The sequence below is a fragment of the Harmonia axyridis genome, chromosome 4 (assembly GCF_914767665.1).
Source record: "Harmonia axyridis chromosome 4, icHarAxyr1.1, whole genome shotgun sequence".
Lineage (NCBI taxonomy): Eukaryota > Metazoa > Arthropoda > Insecta > Coleoptera > Coccinellidae > Harmonia > Harmonia axyridis.
The window spans coordinates 16,929,406-16,948,810 of NC_059504.1; the positions used below are offsets into that span (position 1 = coordinate 16,929,406).

The following is a 19,405-nucleotide window of genomic DNA, read 5'->3' on the forward strand; positions in this document are numbered from 1 at the left end:
CCTTGAAGCCATCCCAGATACTAGAGTTCATTAGAACTCCAGAACTCGAAGGCGAGCTGAAGATCACGCTATAAAGAGAATAGCTCTGATGGGAGGCACAATAGACCACAAGGTTGCAGTACAACTGAACCCTCTTAATTATGGTGACGCCTAGATTAGTATGACTCGAGCAATGTGATAGTGTAACACCATTAATAATGTACTGATATTTAGTATTTCATTAGTAGTTCCAGGCGTAGCATATATTTTGGTGTAATTAGCGAACATGGAGACGCAGGATTTAATTAACCTAGACAAGTAAAGTATATAAATGAAACAAGAGCGATCCCAACACCGAACCTTGGGGAACGCCACTTAAAACGGTTCTTGATGTAGAAAAAGATTTACCCACGCGCACATAGAACCGACACTCAGATAAAAAAGCCTCAATCCATGAGAGGAGGCCTCCTCGAACACCAAGATCCTCTAGTTTAGAGAGAAAAACGTCTACGCGGAACCTTGAGCCATTCTCTTGGTAAAGTTGATGTGGCAAAAGGACTGAGCACAGTTCTTCAAGATATATGGCGTTATTCCGTCGGCACCAGGAGCAAATGAGATCCATCAATTGTTTTTCCACATCACCTTTAGGCATCCGCTAAAACCTCGGCAGAGTGCTTGTTATCAGTGCACAATTCACCAGCGTTATCGCGCACTACTGGAGTAGAGACCCTTGTTTAGAGGGAGTTGCGTACATACTTATGAAATTAATCAATTAATCTTAACTATCTGGCAAAGGCATTCTCCATCGATCTCTGACGTTATGGAATTGCTAAACGAAATGAACTATATTAATTGACGTATTCTAAGAGGTGAGAAGAAATGATGAAACCTTCACTAATGGGTAAACAATTTACACTACTATACCTAACGTCGACGTTGTATAGTAGTAGTTCAACAGTAGTTTCAACCAATTTTTATACTATGCTCTCTCCACTGATGGAATCAACAGTAGAGCAACTCAGGGATCCCTGCCTTATACACCATTCATCTCTAAGCAAAATTGAAACAGACACAACCAGACCCCCAGAGGCCTAAAAAATCAGGATAAAGAATTCCAAAACATCAAACTTCGATGAATTAACATTTTTATCGAATATTAATCAAATTCCATCGGAAGTAACGAACATTAATCGAAAACTTACAGCGTTTTTTTTAATCGGAATCCAGCAATAATCCGACCAATATTCACGCACATTCCCCCAACCCAGCCGTCGTATATCATCTCCGTGAGAATTTTGAATAATATCCGCACAAGCGTGAAAAAGTGTCAGCCGACAAGAACCGGGGGGAGTCGTTACTTCGACTCGAAGAACAGATTACTTCCGTCCCGGAGTCTCAGGATTTCGGGTTAGAAAAATCGACGCAGGCCGAGAGACAAAACTCCATTAATAGGGAATATTCAGGGAGATTTAGGAGTTCTTTATTCTTTCCGATTCTTTGATGCATGGTTGAGTGGATGCATTTTACCTAACTGGGATTGTTTGCGTTGAGATTTCCTATTTTTGCTCTTTGATTATGATATCAATCTCTGGTGATGCGAATTTCATTTGGGAATAGAGGGCAGGTTTTTCATCGTGTTGTATTAGAATTATCGATATTTTCCACTGATTCAGATTTGTTTAATTCATACTGCGGGTCTATATTGATTTTGTCTTTTTTTTTTTTGTTATTAGGTTTGTGGCGACAAAAAGCAATTAGACATAATGTCTGTGTCTAGCCGAAATTGTCGTCACAATACTTAAGATAAATGTACCTGCATTAGTGTAACAATGATCTTTCGTGGTACTTGTACGTTCAAATTTCTCATTCATAGGGTTTTCAGAAAGATACAATAGAGAATATCATTCCCAACCTAATTAGTATTCATGCACCATGATACCATTGCGCAGGCATACAACTTAGAGAATAAGAAAAGGAGGAAGAAATTCAAGGTGTATAATATGATTTGATGTTTGTAACCCAGGTATAAAACTGGGAAAAGGAAAGTTCAGGGAGTAAGTTATGAGGTGATGACCAGTTGAGATAGTAGAGTGTTCAAGGGTGTTTTCAAGTGCGGTACCACCAAGAAGTTCTCGTCTGTCGTCCATCAGTGTTCTAATAATCCCCACGAAAACGCGATACTCCAAACTACTTCCTCTCAGTTAGAAATTTCAGTTTAACTTCATTTGAAGTTCTCCCACGATAACTATGGAAGTTTTCATTTAAGGTATATGGTTTGCTCAAGCCCTATTTTCTACGTAGATTCGACTGAAAGAATAAAAATATAGGTTCTGATTCGAACATCTTAAGTTTAGATGAATTTGAATTGATAGCCCAATCAGAGTCTTATTTCAAATGGCACATCCAATTTATTATTGCATAATTAGATAGTTTATTTGATGACAATTTCAGCAATATGCCATAACTTGGATAAAAACTCACTTTTTATAATATTCACTTTCAAGTTGAAAAATAGGGCAGCAAAATCGTCCGCACAAAAATTTGTATTACGAAATTCTGTTCAGTTTCTTCTGTTTGTCAAATCAACAACGAATTTTCAAAATTTTGATATTCAAAGATACAATCGTTTCAATTTTTTGTTGATCCAGTCCTGGATTTCCCTTGTGATCATGAAGTGATTCATTTAAGCTTCAAATGAGAAAAACAGTTGAGTGAAATAAATATATTAATTTATTAATTTTTTTTTCAGATAATCCCTTCACGATCTTCGCGCCCCAAAACGCAGCCACAAAACGCCTGGAGCCGATCTTGCAGAGGCCGGATGGCGTGAAGAGCATCCTCATGGACCATGTGGTGATCGGGTCCCGCTTGAACCTAGAGAACGTTACGGAGGAACTGACCTTCCAAACTGCTGGAGGTAAAACCGTCCACATAAAGCCCTCGAAAGAAGGCAAACTGCTGGCCAACGAGGCAGTCATCGTGAAGCGAAAAGTTGTGGTGCCTCACGGCATCCTGGTGGTCCTGGATAATTACCTGTTCCAGGAAGGTGGCGCTAAATCCAAAGAGAACGCCACCGCGATACCTGTGGTGAAGCTGGCGGATATATCTGTGCTGCCTTTGGTGCATAAAGAGGAGGGTAGCAATCACTACAATATGACATTTGTGGAGAATATACTGGAGGTGTTGTCGTTTTTGAAGAGCGGAGTCAGGGTGTTTCAGCACTTCCTGTCCAGGTCGAACGTTTCTAGGCTGCTCAAGGATGGTGAGTTGTATTTCAGTAAATTTTGAAGCCGAAGATACTTCGACAAATATCTAGTTAGAAGATAAGTTTTTTCTGAAGCACAGTATCTGAAGTACTCAAAATTTCGCGTGTAGTTTTTTGCTTCAATTCGGTCTTTTGAAAGCAAATCTGAAGTCACAAGTTTCTGGTCTCAATGACATGCCTTGAAAACATAAAATGTCGTGGTTTTTTCAATGCAATTCTTTATAGCATTTTTGAAACAATTTTCCTGACCTCATAAAATAATAACTGTATTTTTGTAAAGTCGATTTTTCCCCTGTGGATGAATAACGTTATGGAAGGTAATTCACTTCGATGCGGCCATGGCAAAATATTCAAATGGGTCGTTTGGGAAAAGTTTAAACTAATTTTGGCAACATGAGGTCGGGCATCATCTTGCTGAAATATTGGCTTCTCGAGCCGGTTAAGGTAAGGAAAAACTTATGGCTCCGCTACTTTTTGAAGGTACCGCAGCGCTGTCATGTTACCTCGAATAAAGACTCAAGGTGACCTACTAGCTTGTGCAATAGCACCCCATACCATAACACCTACTGTCCGGTGTACATGATGCTCAACATCAAACTGATGTTCACGTCTTTCCCCCCGACGTCCTCCAACCCTTCTTCGGCCATCAAGTGCACCCAAAAAGAATCGAGATTCATCAGAAAAGACGACCTGATGCCATTCCACATTCCACTGTTGACGTTCTCTGCACCACTGTAATCGTTGCCGGTGATGCTCAACCGTCAGAGGTAACACAAGATGGGGTCAATAATGCTGCAGTCCAAAAGACCTCATCCGGCGGTAAACCGTTCGGACAGTTACAGGATGGCCTTGTTCTCTTAACCACTCATCAGCCAAAGATCGAGTTGTCGCAAATCGGTCTCTAATGACCATAAGTCTCAGACGTCGATCTTGAACTTCATTTGTGTTCCTTCGACGTCCGGTGCCTACTCTTCTTCGATTTTGGGCTTTATCAAACCACGGTTGACAACATCTCATAATAGTAGTTGGATTTCTGTTCGTACGGTTAGCGATTTCTCGAATTAACAACCCCGCCTACAGTAGACCAATAATTCGAACTCTTTCAAATTCACTCAGCTGGCGAAAATTCCCGCACACGTGCTCTAAGCATTTTAATAACAACTAAACATCGACTTTGGATCGACTCGAACAGCTGGTTTGCTGTAAAATTTAAAAAACTTGCTAAAAGCGACTACAATATTTGAGTACCAAAAATTGTTCACATGAAAAAAACTTCACGATTTTTTCTCCAAATGCAATCATTTACTCCTTGCTAACATATACAATCTATGTTTCACCAAAAAAAATTAAATTTAAACAGCTCCTTCTGGGTGTTGCAGTTTCTTTATGAGTTCGCATATTTTACCTATCATTTCGTTATCGATGGAAATTTTGAAACAAAATTTCCGGATCGATAATACTCCATAAGATCTTCAAAATAAAGTATCGTAGCACTCCTCATCCCTATTTAAAATCAAGGGGTTGTACTCACTCCCGTAAAGGTGGTTGCAGTTACGGGGATGCCAAGAGCGGAAAAGTTGTTGCTCCTGGAATCAGAAATTGTCGGGTCCGAACGATTTTCCACATTTTCATTTGAAAGCCGGAAAATCGAGGTGTTAAGTTTTCGCTGGACCACACTGTAGAAATTATAGAGTAATAAACATAGATAAAGGGAGTATACGCAATTTTCACATGTACCCAACATGGTAAGGTTACGTTGTCGGATTGTGATATATCAAATCCACAATTTTACTATATCATTACGAATGTATATTATATTGAATGAAATATATTTATTTGAGTGATTCTCAATTAAATATGCAAATTTGAAGTTTTGGAATCCGATATTTTTCCTAATTGTCGAATTTATAGTATTCAGAATATTCATTATTTTCTCTAATCCAAGGTTTAGCAAGTATTACTCTCTCAGTGTCATCGATTGTTTTACGTCGTTTGGCGCGCTTGAAGTTTGTTTTCTGAATTTCTGATATATTTTGGTATTCTTCTCAATATTTTTTGAGTTAATATGAAACGTTGATTCACTATGGGACATTAGAAGTGCGTTCTTTGTGGAGAATCTCGCGAATTGAGTGAAATATCGTATCACTGATTTTCATTTCCGCGCGCTTCATGTCGAATTAGAAAGTTCATGTTGGGGACAAAATTTGCTTACTGAAAATGACATATGCTCCCTCTATCTATGTTTATTACTTTGAGGTGGAAAAATCCTGGTGGCCTGGTGCACGAGAGAGAGAAACTTGGTTGCACGTGATAGTTTTTTCCATAGTGCTTTGACGCAGCATTACCCACATACCAAAAGCTATCATTATTCCGCTAGCTTTCTGCGTATAACACATGATTAACCGCGGAAAGGACATGAAATGTAATTATGCAGCCCGACATGCAGCAGGAGCCACTTGTGAGTGAAGAGAAAGTTGTTCTGCTCTGTATCGTTATGTTGCGTTATTGCTAACCGTTTATGAACGATAGATAATGCACACACTGAACGAAATTTAATTAACCCTGCGCTCATGTATTTGCTCGCTTGCGGTAGCGGCGCAATTAGTTTGGAGAATGATGATTATTTGATTCTGTATTTTTCAAGTGATAAGGGTGTTTTAATTTGAATTACATGTTAGTGTGAAAGCGCTTGATAATTAGAGAAAGTTATGTTTTTGTGCTCTTATTGTTCCAGAAGAGCCTGCGTGTTTCTAATTTTCGAATTTTGGGCTGTGAGTGGTCTTTTACGATTAGGTTTCACTTCATCTCTAAACGCTGGCTGCAAACGGTCTTATAATACTGCATATTAGTCCAGTCAATTTGTGCTCACAAGGGTCCCTCATAGTGAAGTTTTGGGGTAGTTTTGATTTCTTCGATGTCATATGTTTTTGGAGTGCTGAATCGGAATCTGAAATTTGCCACCAAAATTTCGGGACGAAACATTAAAAAAATGGAATAAACAAGTAAAAATTTCCAGTTTTTGGCCATTTTTGCATTTAACTTGAAAAATATTAATATTTCGTGAATGACTTTCCTATACAAGAATTTGGATTTGAGTACTCTATTGTATAAATATAACGACGGTATTATTTCCTCAATGAAGTCAATATAAAGAAATGAACTAAATTTCATAAAGTTATTTTGATGATGGCTTTATAGCCATATAATCAATCTGGGCTGTACTGGTTACAAAATTAGCCAGCAAATCTTGAGAAATTTGTTCCCAAATAATGGGTTACAGTTGCCGCAGTTCCCAGTTCCCCAAGGGTCTCAGGCTTTGCCTGGTGATCGTCTAGAAGCCGATGCCAAATATTCCATTAGTGTTCAATAGGATTAAGATCTGGTCACATAAATGGCAAAGGCAAATATGGAATACCGAGGTTTTCTATTGCTTGTATCATTAGTGCAGCACGCTGAGGTCTCGCATTATCGTCTACAAAATGAAAATTTAGACCTATTGTGGTAAGAAAATTGTTCACTATCTGTTCTTCATTAATTTCACTGTTTAACTTATTTTCATAGACGTACAAATCATATGCCAGCCCATACAATTGTGCCCCTATGAAAGGGTGATCTTTCTGAACTTTTCTTAAATTTCTTGGTGTTCTTGGTTTCGCCTATTACACGTTATCAGAATATCGATCATATTTGGACTTGTCAGTAAAAAATACAGACTTCCATTCTTGTATCCAGTTTACATGTTCTATCGCCCATTGCAATCTTGCCTGTTTGTGTAAAACATCGAAGTGAACGTCTTGATTGTTATCCAAAAAACGTCTTATAATCGTTGCAATGGAATTTGAAACCCCTGTAGAATTTTCTAGGCAGCCTGCTAGTCGACCGCACGTCGATAACGATTCTCTACGAGCAAAGAGCCAAATACCGTTCTTGTTGTGCTGTGGTTTTCATTGGTCTTCCACTTCTTGGTCTTTCTTGTGCCGATCCAGTCTCCAAAAATCTAGAGTAGAGTCTTGAAATAACACTTTTTGAAGTGATTCGCTACATATGCCTGGTTCGACCTCCATGTCCAAAATCCATATTCTGTTGAGCTACAATTGATTTGGTTCTGTCCATAATTTAACAAAATTTGCTCAATGTTGGGCGTTGGTCAAAAATACTTCACTATCACTCTCCGAACAAGAAATTGTTTTATTATATACGTATGTTGTTCGAAAAATTCAGAGTTCCCTAACTTTTGGAGAGCAGTACCTATACAGGGTTAGAACTATTTAGAGGGACACTATAGGGATATCGAAAACCGTTAGAGATACAGGATGGCCTAAATCACAAAAAAATTGCGTTATTCAGAAATTAAAGAGTCGGTGTTAACAAATCCAAAATATCTCCAATGGTTCCCGAGATATCCCGGAATAACTGAAAATCGAGATTTTCTTTTTTTCTAACTCATTTGTTTCTGGAGATAATTTCACGAAAGTCGGTTTGTAGTCATTATCCAATATAGAGATTCTAATGGTGTCTTCAGATTTTTTCTGTTTTCCATTGTTTCAGAGACGCGATAATCAATTTTTTTCTTATGGGCGTCATATTGGTTTTCCTTATGGTGATAAAGAAAAAAAATTAAGTATTCAACAATATATCACACTCTACAAAATTATCGAGTCTAGGTACGCAAATTTGAAGAGTTGTTATGTGAACTCATCACTTGACTATCAGAAAATATGAAAAACTGACAGAAAAAATCTGAAGACACCATTAGTATCTCTTTATTGGATAATGGCTATAAACCAAATTTCGTGAAGTTATCTCCAAAAACAAATGAGATATACAGAAAAAAAAAGAAAATCTCGATCTTCAGTTTTTTCGAGATATCTCAGGAACCAATTTAGATATTTCGGATCTCTTCACACCAACACACTCATCCCTAAATAACGCAACTTTTTTGCAATTCAAGCCACCCTGTCTTTCTACCGGTTGTCGATATCCCTGTAGTGGCCCTCTTTATAGTTCTAATCCTGTATATCTGGAATGCTGTGTCAGATATCTCCTTCAGTTTCACACCTAGTTGAAAGGAGCTACCAACAAAACCATCCAAATTTCCCGACCGCTATCCACCCCAATATTCAAAATAATTGCGGCATCGCGAGAGGAAAACAATTTCCTCGACTGAAGATCCCGTGAATACGGCTCGTTAAGCCGATCTTCCACAGCCAGTTATTACCCACTTCGCCAATCCGCATCAGCCATCACCCAATCTGCAGATCGCCGACGAAAATTCAGACCAAGAATTATGCTCACTTCATTACTTCCATAATTGCGATAGAAACGGAATAGCTTCCGCCCTTAAGTGATTGTCTGAGAACGGGCTACGCGGAAAAACACCTGATTTTAACGAAGCCAATCATTTCTGCCTGCTTCTTCTGTGCGCCTGTCATTTCGACGCAATGTTAGATTCTATGGTCCGTCTCACCAGTCTTAATATACCGATGTCTAAAATACTGGTGTGTTCACTAATTAGATTATGATTAAGATAATTAAAATTATGTCAACTCGAAAAATACCGATTTGGATTAATTCAAACTTCAGGGCAGAAATACCCAATATTTCCATGACTACCAATCTGATCAGGTTAAGATTATATATATGAGTATATACAGGGTGTTTCCTAAACATGCGGCAAAAATTCAGGGGATTGTTCCTTGGACTATTTTAAGCATGTTTTGTCCTTGGATGATTTTTGAAAAACCTCTTTGTTTCGAAGATACAGGGCGAACAACATTTTTCATATTTTTAAAATTAATAATAGTTTAAATAAAAATGCGTACCGCACTGTGTTTACTAAGTAGGTACAATTTATTTTTAAATTTGTTTAACAACATTCCAATTACTAAAAACGGCCAGTTTTTTGACTAAAAATTGATAAGTGCAGATGGTAAAGGAATACAGATTAAACACGGTTTTCATTTGAATTCGTTTGCTGGGTGTAACTTAATAAGAAATGATCCTGGTGTTTTTGAAAGGGTTCGGCAGTCAATGAGGAGAAGATTGGATGCTTGTATGCTGGCTAGAGGTGGTCATTTTCAACAGTTTTTGTAGGTTGAGTTGAATTTTCATGTAATTTTTCATAATAAAATGTTATTATCTGAAATTTTGTTTCCCCTATATCTTCGAAACAAATAGCTTTTTCAAAAATCATCAAAGGACAAAATATTCTTAGAATAGTCCAAGGAACAACCCCCTGAATTTTTGCCGCATGTTTAGGAAACACCCTGTATAATAGAATAACCATGTCAAGCTTTGTGCAATATTTAATTTCAATAGTCTCATCAGAAACATAAAAAAATTAAAAAATAATATCGATAAAAAAAGGAAAATTTACTGACGTGAAATATGTAGTTTTTTCAATCTTTCATTCATTAATTACATAGGCGTACAACTTCGCTTCCGCTGTTTTTTCCGTAAAATCGAGGTTTTTTGTGAAAAACTGATTTAACATTTGTGATTCAAAGTAATTATTGTCCATCGCTGGCCACTACTTTCTCCCATCTTTCGGGCAGCGAACAAATCCCGCGTTGTAAAAACTGGTCATCTTTTGAAGCGCTTCACAAATCAATCCAATTTTTCACTTCTTCATAAGACCAGAAGTGCCTTCGATAACGATCGTCTGATATTGTTTCAGGCAGTGTTAACAACTACGTCGAGCTGGTCCCACCAATTACTGAGCATGGTCTTGGAACCGTGAATATTCGATTTAGCGGTTGACGTGGAAGCATGGCCGGCATATCCTCATGATTTTCTACGCTTGGGATTATCGTAATGAACCCATTTTTCCTCTCCACTCACAGAAATCACAGAAATCCTTTCCGTCATTTGCCTTTGCAAGCAGCTGTTCACAAACAACAACATATTTCTTCTTCAACTCGTACGGCACCCAATTTCTTGTTTCTGAATTCTTCCCATGACCATAGGTATTTGAGAGCATTCAAGGAGCCTCAGATGCAGATTTTTTCATATCAAAACTAAAAATTTAAACGTCCCCCAAATGACAAGAATTTGGCTCGTAAGCTGACATGTTTAATCGAGAATAACTTAATGATACAGACACAAATCGACTAATATTTCGATGGCGTTATGTTTACAAATACCTAAGCTTATTGTATGACATCTACGATCTATTTATTCCGACTACCACTCACTGCAAGAAATAAAAAAGGACCGTATTCTAAAAAAGTTACATAAAACATGAATTTTTTGTTTGTCACTCTTTTGAAAAAAAGTCTGCCATTCAATGTAAAAATTGAATTCATTTAAGAAATGATTTTCTGTTATCATGGGCCATGGCTATAGCAATATTTCTATAAAACATTTAAAAATATAGTTTTCTAAAGGAAGAATCTCAATGATCGCTGAGTACTGAACTGGAAATATTTTGAAGAAGTGTATGGAGTAAACAAACCTACGAAATTTCAAAAAATCAGACTGCAGATGAAGTTATGGATATCGGATATTTGGGCAAATTTTCACCAATCACCCAGTATCCTTAGGATTTTAAAGAATTTTTAATTACGTAAATTTATAGTTTCATTAGTAGGTTTTTTTTTTGTTTGTATCTGAATCATTGACAAAATTTCATTCCTTGCATCATCAGTGCTACCACCTGTTTTCAGAATGAAGCTCACATAAATTCGGTATGGTAGATAATATCCAGCATGCATTAAAATATGAGTCAAATTGAAACACCATCACCCCTAACAGAAAGCTTCAAAACGAAATAACGAAAAAACCGCTTCAGTTATTACCCGTCATAAAACGAACAAAAAGAGTATGTTGGTCAAATACTACGCGATCAAATTTTTTTCCATTAGTGTCCATCTATTAATAATGGCGGCGAATGGCCACCGGTAGATACAACGCTCATGACCCTGTTGGCATTTCAGCAGTAATTACTTTCGAAAGCGATGAAATTTGGTAATCCTCCAGTATCGTGTTCATAATGGCACAGCGGGACAAGCCCTGGGACCAGTTAAATTTTAATTCTCTCCGAATGGTTTTCCTTGTAACGTTTGAATATTTTAGCGGGGCTGTTCTAGGGCCCCACCTCTACATCGGTTATTTACACATTACCTTCCGAGCGATTCTCTGAATTGTGACCTGAATTGTATTGGCTCGGTATAGGCTTACAATCGAATTACGCAGTTCCTCTAATTATGGTTTATTGTTTTCTGTAACGAACCTTCGGAGTCGATATTTATGTTTATGGTTTGGCGTTCTCGACCAATTTTTATGGTAACTATACCCTTTCTCAAGGTCCCTGCCATATGCACCTCTCATCTCCATAGCGAAGGATAGAGACGTCGTAGAACGGTTTATGTCCCAAGCGGTTCGGTTCGGTTCCATCCAGAAATGTCCAGCGTGTGGGGGTTATCTCTCGAGTTAGAAAAGAGTTACCATAAAAGAAAGTATAGATTTCAATCAGGAGCAAATTTTACGCCATGCTATATTATTATTTTCTTTTATAACCAATAATATTTCAAATCCAATGATTTTTAAATGAAGAGAATAGAGATACTCAAAATATTAAAAATTATTCAAGACGGTGAATCGTTTTAAAACAATTGTTGCTAGGAACATAAGTCCGGAGTTGCTAGGTTTCTGAAATACAGGTCGTTGAAGTTGATAGTATTAGGCCAATTGAAAAGTCCCCGTTCTGATGCACAGATGGCGATGCTAGTATTAAATCCATATGATTTTTAGTTTGTACCAACCTTCAAACAATAAGTGTCAAAATTTGACAGCAGTCCGACTATTAGTTTGTGAGATATTGCGTTGTGAGTGTAGCTACTTTTGTGATTTGAAAAAAGATGGAAAAAAAATTTCGTGTGCTGATAAAATATTTCTTTTTGAAGGGAAAAATACAGTTGAAGCAAAATCTTGGCTTGATGAAGAGTTTCCGGGGTCTGCACCAGGAAAATCAACCATAATTGATTGGTATGCTAAGTTTAAACTTGGCGAAATGAGCACCGAAGACGGCGAAAGCAGTTGACGCCCAAAAGAGGCTGTCACCTACGAAAAAATCAAAAAAGTTCACAAAATTATTTTGAATGGCCCTAAAGTGAAGTTGATCGAGATAGCAGACATTATGAAGATATCATCTGAACGTGTACATCATATCATTCACGAACATTTGTACATGAGAAAGCTTTGTGCAAAATGGGTGACGCGCGAGCTAAACATCGATCAAAATCAACAACGTATTAATGATTCTGAGCAGTGTTTGAAGCTTTTTAAGAGCAATAAACTTGAATTTTTGCGTCGATATGTGACAATGGATGAAACATGGCTCCATCATTTCAGTCCGGAGTCCAATCGACAGTCAGCTGAGTGAAGTGTACACGATGAACCGAATCAAAGCGAGGAAAACACAACATCAGCTGGCAAGGTTGTGGCATCAGTGTTCTGGGATGCGCAAGGTATACCTAATATTCATTGACTACCTCCAAAAGGGCCAGAAGGTTAATGGATCGTTTAAAGGATGAAATCGTTAAAAAACGGCCCCATTTGAAGAAAAAAGGGTGCTGTTTCATCAAGACAAGGCGCCGTGTCACAAATCAATTAAAACAATGGCAAAATTGCATGAATTGGGCTTCGAATTGCTTCTGCATCCACCGTATTCGCCTGATCTGGCCCCCAGCGACTTTTTCCTGTTCTCAGACCTCAAGAGAATGTTCACTGGAAAGAAATTTAGCGCCAATGAAGAAGTAATTGCCGATACTGAGACCTATTTTGAAGCGAAAGACAAATCGTACTACAAAATGGTATCGAAAAGTTAGAAGATCGCTATAATCGCTGTATCGCCCTCGAAGGCAACTATGTTGAATAATAAAATCGAATTTTGCCGAATAAATGTGTTTTGCTATGGTAGGCCGGGGACTTTTCAATTGGCCTGTTATCTATTAATAAAATATCATAAATATTTTTGAACCGATTTGGTTGAAGTTTGATACAATCATTTGAGGAAATAAGGCGATTTTTTAGCCCTAATTAGATTTGAATCATTATGTTCAGTGGACACCACAACCAACAACCACTGACTCTTTTATATTTAACTTTTTGGTTCCTGGTGTTTTCTTTATATGGAACTTTCTTTTTAAGGACTTCAGGTCATTCTACAAACTATCTATGGATAGCATAAAAATTGAAATCCAAAAATAAGCTATTTCGACCATACCTACTTTTTCAAATGAATGTACTAAATCGCAACCAAATCAGGGAATTTTCATATTTTATATATACTTGGAAACAAAGAAACTCTGGACATAGGTTCATAATTTTTTTTTTAAATCGACCAAACGAGAATCACCCTCTGATTCTGGTATTCAGAGAAAAAGAGTATAACATTCATAACGTCTAAACTATTGTAGCTAGGACTTTGCTGTAAAATATATTTTCGGCAACCGTCCGGGAAGTGAGCACTTCCCGGACACTTTTTCTTTGAGAAAGTAGCATTTCCCGGCCTAGTCCGGAAAGTACGTACTTCCCGGAAAAGAATCATAGAATCCATAGCAACCGAGATAACGGCTGACAGTTCATATGAAATTAGTTGTAAAAAATTTGCATGTTTTTTGATCGTAATCGCAATAAAATATGGAAAGTAGCAGCGATAGTGTTATTTTACATGGTTGCCGAAAAAATATTGTACGCAACACGCCCGAAAATGGTATTTTTGGACTCACAGACTTCCAGGACTCGCTTACGCTCGTCCTGGAATTTTGTCTATTCGTCCAAAAAAAAACCTATTTTCCGGACTTGTTACGTAAATTACTATTGTATTTGGAAAAATTAAAATATTAGACGAACGAAAGTTATTGATTCTGCGCAGTATAAATTTTTCAAAAATTTATTAAGTGATTTCTTGCTTTCATTCATATTGAAGAATTAGCAGGATCAATGCGATATATGCAATAATTGATTTCTACCCAACTTGCGTTCGTATAGCTCTTAAATTTTCCCAAAAAAAAAAAATCTGTAGGGGAAAATTTTGTTTTTTCAAATTTTGAGTTTTAAACATTCCAAAATATAAACAGTAAAAACTACAGGCGTGTCAAAAAATTTTTCATCAAACGATTCCAGAAGATTATTATCAAAATCATAATTGTTCATCTACACGCGCAATCTCAATTTAATTAGATGTTTTCGGGAAATATGGAGTATTTTTTTCTTCGATACTCTTCACTGGTTCTTATGACGTGAATTTTCGAATAAAGCTTGAAAATCTCATCGTTTTTTCACAAACAAAATTTCATCTTGATTACATCAGTTGTCACAGATATATTGCTTATTATATTTTCGATAAATGTGCGAGTGTAAATCTAAGCGTGGCTAATATTGCAGTCGATTCTCAAAAACGCGTTCAACAAATGTTTATGGTGATTGGAATTGCTGTTGGTGTAAACATTTTATTGCAGACGACCTTTTTTGCCGATTAATTCAAATTTTCATGAATAAAATAAAAATGCCAATCAATCAACCTGATTTACCCTCGATAACTCCCACCAAATTGGAATGAAAACTGAAATGAATGTGAGGGTAAATGCGCGAACAAATCTAAATTAATAATTAACTAGATTGGTCAGTTTCCAAAACAATATCCTTCATGTTCATTAATTCTTGATTTAGGAGAGGAGTACACAGTCTTCGTACCTACTGATCATGCCTTCCAAAGATGGCACCCCATTGATTGGGGTTTCTACCCATTCAGCGTTCCTGAATTCACAGAGAGCATCATCACCAACCATTTCATACGGGGCAGACTCAAGCAAGACAGCATAAAGGAGGGCCAGATTGTGAAGACCCTAGGAGGAAAGGAAATCGTCTTCAAGAAATCTCGTAAGTAAATATTCAAAAGATGAATCATTCAGTTTAAAGACTCATTTATCTCTACAGATATACAAGTCTGACCTTGAGGTCTGCTGTGTCTCAATAATAGCTGTTCTCACCACTTCACCCTTTACAGTTACGCCTTCCAGTTCTGGAGTTCTAATAGATTTCAGTATCTGAGATGGCATCAGGCTTAGTGCTCCCTCTAATTTTATCCAAGTTTTAACTATAATTAATAGCATAGTTATGTGTTCGCAAGATACTCACTACATTCGCTTCAATTTTCAGCCATTCTGACAGTAAATGGTGCTACAGTCATAAAAGGAGTCACTCCAGTAGCCAAGGGCAACATCATGTTCATAGGTGAAGTTCTTTTCGTCAGCGAGTCTGTGGTTTCGAAGCTTCACCAACAGCACAGGGACAAAGAGACACCTCCTCTATTGGCCTTTCCATGGTTTGGAGCCCAATTCCTTTCCCACGCTTTCTTAGCCCTTGAAAGAGACAGGCGTTTTTCGCATATAACCAGATTCTTGAACTTGGCTGACTTGGCACCTCACGTCTCTGGAACTGGATACACATTTTTTGTACCAACAGATACAGCCTTCGAGGAACTAGGATTGGACAAGATGCCGGATAACTATCTGTCGAATGGCCAGGGTTTGGAGATTCTACTGAATCATTTCGTTAAAGGAAGGCTGTACAATAAGGACCTCAGTGATGGTGTCAACTTGACGACTCTGGGCAACAAAACAATAACGGTCTCGAGAAAAGGTAAGACATTGTGTTTGGATATTTGACTTCCATTGTGGTAATCCAGCAGTCCCAAAAAAATAATCTCATTCGTTGAGGCACATTTTTGTCATTGATTAAAGTTTCTTCTGGTATCTGGACAGTTGCTTTAGACAATGCCGCAATACTATAAGCAACTAGCTAGAGGTAAGTGACTCTCCAATGAGTGCCAAAGTAATCAAAAGGCGGATTTAATCAAAATCAAAACCTGTTGGACCTAAATACTCATGTGGTCTTGGATAAAATCACTGTGGGACACCCATCCAGCTTGGAGTTACAAAATGAGACACTTCTTTTTAGAAGAACTACAGAAAGCCGGCAAAAATATTGGTAGAATCAAATATGTTCTGTACCGAATGGACTAGTCAATCAATCTAAAAAAGAAACTGCCGAACCCATACTATGCAAATACCTACTGCTCGAAAAAAGCGAGGAAAATCTAAGGTCTGCAAGTTTTCCTGGGGCTTTGAGAAGATTACGAGGGGGGTCTTATTCTTGTCATTGGCTATATCTATATAAGATTGAGGATCTCCTTGAGAATTGGATGGGTACTTATAAGAACAATATACCAAATTGATCTCACTTGACCACAGGAGGTACATTTTTAAACCTTCAACCCTCTTTCTTAACTTCCAATTCCGCAACTTGTAAAATAAAACATTATGAAACCTCCTCTTATTATTCTTTCTTTTTCAGATAAAGTGAAAGTGAATGAAGCAACCATAGTGGAAAGTGAAGTATTCGTTTACAACCTTGGAACAATGTTTTATATAGATAAAGTACTTTTCGTCACCTTGAATGATCTGCCATCAACCATCCAGTCTACCACCACGGTGAAACCTACTCAGAAATCAATGGTACCAACAACAGAAGCTGAAATTGAAGGCATACCTGACGAGCTAGCTGAAAAGACTGGTCAACTGCCAGATATTTTGGTATCAGACGACGCATCTACGAATGAAACTCAGACGGTTGAACCAGAAGTTAGTACGCAAAGTGAAACAATCAAATAAATATATCAAGATCGATAAAATGGACCTAGCAATAAAGGGAAGGTTGAGAACTTCCATATTATCGTCATCTCCACTTTTGTATGTCGTCAAAGAAATATTGGCATATAATAATTTTGTAAAAATCCCAAAATCAGCGCTCTATTATTCGTTTGTGTATCTTGATATCTGATGTGGATCTTTTTTGGTCTATGAAATGTACATTTGTTAATTGAAATAATTGTAAGTAATTCGTACTGTAAAAATAGCCAAATATTTTTCTAGGGAATTTTCGTACAGTCCAAAATAATTAAGTTATTCAAAAAATATCGTCGTCTCAAATATCCTTCTTTCCGATGAAATGAACTCTTCAAATCGAAAATATATATAATAAAAATATTATTAACTTAACACTTTTTGATGTATTGAATCGATTAAGGACTAACTGGAAGAAGTTTATTGTTCATATCAAGTTATCAAGGCTCCTATGGGTTCAGAGCTTCGTGCATGCTTTCGAAACAATTTTTGTGATGGAAGAAGTGTAAATAGTGTTTCACTGAACTTTCTGAATGACTACTGTAGTCTGGTTTAGAATGAAATGACTGATAAACGTTAAAATATTGTGAATTGAATTATATTTATATGAAAAAATTACAAAGTATCTGTTCATAATAATTATTACTAGTAAATGGACAATGTTGTATTAGATGCTTTATTACAATCAATGTTTAGATTACAAGGCGCATAATTTCCTAAAAACAGGACTTGTTTATTTATTTACGAAAATCAATTGTTATTTTAATACAAGCTCTTATTGTTAATAAATGTGGATCTTGTCCTCTGAAATATATTTCTTTTTCATCACCTTTCGAATTTTTATAAGTGACATTATAATATTTTTTATTAATCAATCCATATCACTTTCCTCTTGGTATCCCAATTTGAATGATAAAAAATAATTTTAGAAAAAAAAATTCAAACCTGGAACAAACATCCTCTACACTCACATGCATTTCAAGTAAAATCAGTAATTTAATTTAGCTTATAAGGAAAAAGGGATATTAAAATCGTTATCACTCAAAAACTATTCCATAAAACCCTTGCTATATTCAATTATTTATTGCTATGAATTATTACATTACTTATGAAATTTAACAAAAACATAACAATAATCACTTTGAAAATAAAAAGACTACTTTTCAAATAACAAGTTAGTTCAGCATTAGCTATTGTTCAAGTACACACAAAATGGAAAAATAAATAAGTACAAAAACTCTCAGAATTGACTGGAAAACATTTTGTATTCATATCACAAATAATAAATGATTATTAGAATCAGTTCGTTTATTGAACAGTATGACCTGAAATCTCATCCAACTGGTTTTTGTGATCAGATATATTAGGAGCCGACTCATAATTACAGATGGTCACTCCATGATGATGAGATACAAAAAATTCACCTCGTAATCCTATGTAATAAATTTTAGTCTTATCTCCGCCAAAATTACTAGGAAAATGGAGACTCAAATGATGGACATTATTGAAAGTAACAACCCTGAAAATGAAAAAAGTCCAAAAAAAAACATTTTCAATCGAAGATTGACTCACTTTGTTGCATATTCTAGAGTTCCTTGGGTGTCATGGTGAAGTACAAATTCCTGATCAGGTGATATTGAAACATCATCAAAAGTCATTGATGGCCTATTTTTGAATCTATAAGATTGAGAAATCAATAACAGATAATTTCTAATAAGCTTACAGATCAAGTCATTAAATGAATATATTCACATCTTCTCGGGAAACAAATCTATATGATTGATATTTGGAACAATATGATAATATAAATAAGTTTCAAATGTTGGCTTTTGGAAGATAGGATGTCATGCATTTATACCCACAAAAGTAGTAATCTGTAACTTTGATCCCATAATCTTTCAGAAGAAGATATAATTAAACTCACATTCTCATTCTAGAAGGGTGAGTTTCGTTGTCTTCTCCGACAACAATAATTCCTTTTAATTTAATATTTCCAGTAAAAGGAATATTGAATAACAATTCTGCATCTGCATCTGATTCGACAACCTATATGAGAAACATAATTTATTAACGAACAATGCAACCAGAACGGATGGACCGAAAACATACAGTATCAAAATTGAGCCTTTCCACCCAAGGCTTGAAAATGGTCTTCCCAGAACCTTCACATTCTTCATTCAAACATTCCAAATTGTCTTTGTTAATTTTGGTATAAAGACTGTATTCTACACCCATTTCTTGGGTTTCATTCTTATGGCTGTCGCCTTCGCAGCAGGTACTTCCATGACCTCCATGGGGCGGCATTTTCCTGAATACTAGTATTTGAATATTATCCGATTCGTAGGATTAAGGGATTTACTGATTTGTTTTATTTACAATTATTATTAACTGTTAACCTAACAATTTATAGTCATCGATTTTACTTCAACTTTGCTCTATGAACTGTAGCTACAGAGTACTCCAAAATTAGACC

The 19,405-nt window shown here is 36.5% G+C and overlaps 2 protein-coding genes across 2 annotated transcripts in view; one reads left to right on the top strand and one right to left on the bottom strand.

Moving 5' to 3' along the window:
• Window positions 1–17,760, top strand: part of LOC123677663 — a 78,180-nt gene extending 60,420 nt beyond the window's left edge. The window contains exons 2-5 of the mRNA XM_045614325.1: window positions 2,729–3,241; window positions 14,918–15,127; window positions 15,407–15,889; window positions 16,604–17,760. Coding sequence (XP_045470281.1) covers window positions 2,729–3,241; window positions 14,918–15,127; window positions 15,407–15,889; window positions 16,604–16,920 — 1,523 coding nt within the window. The 3' untranslated portion in view covers window positions 16,921–17,760. The remainder of the gene's footprint in view (window positions 1–2,728; window positions 3,242–14,917; window positions 15,128–15,406; window positions 15,890–16,603) is intronic.
• Window positions 17,761–18,000: 240 nt separating this feature from the next.
• On the bottom strand, window positions 18,001–19,369 carry LOC123677664 (PITH domain-containing protein CG6153). Its single transcript, XM_045614326.1, has 4 exons — window positions 19,042–19,369; window positions 18,857–18,978; window positions 18,505–18,609; window positions 18,001–18,451 (listed from the first exon to the last, which is right to left on the bottom strand). Exons 1-4 carry the CDS (start codon window positions 19,234–19,236, stop codon window positions 18,241–18,243), a joined length of 633 nt encoding a protein of 210 aa, XP_045470282.1. The 5' UTR covers window positions 19,237–19,369; the 3' UTR covers window positions 18,001–18,240.
• Window positions 19,370–19,405: the final 36 nt, after the last annotated feature.

Excerpts from the sequence above, each read along its gene's own strand:
- LOC123677664 (XM_045614326.1), bottom strand. The coding sequence starts at position 19,236 with ATGCCGCCCCATGGAGGTCATGGAAGTACCTGCTGCGAAGGCGACAGC. Across the intron at positions 18,610-18,856 it reads CACCCTTCTAGAATGAGAAT|ATTCAAAAATAGGCCATCAA; the intron begins GTGAGTTTAATT and ends TCAATCTTATAG. Across the intron at positions 18,452-18,504 it reads ACTCTAGAATATGCAACAAA|GGTTGTTACTTTCAATAATG; the intron begins GTGAGTCAATCT and ends TTTCATTTTCAG.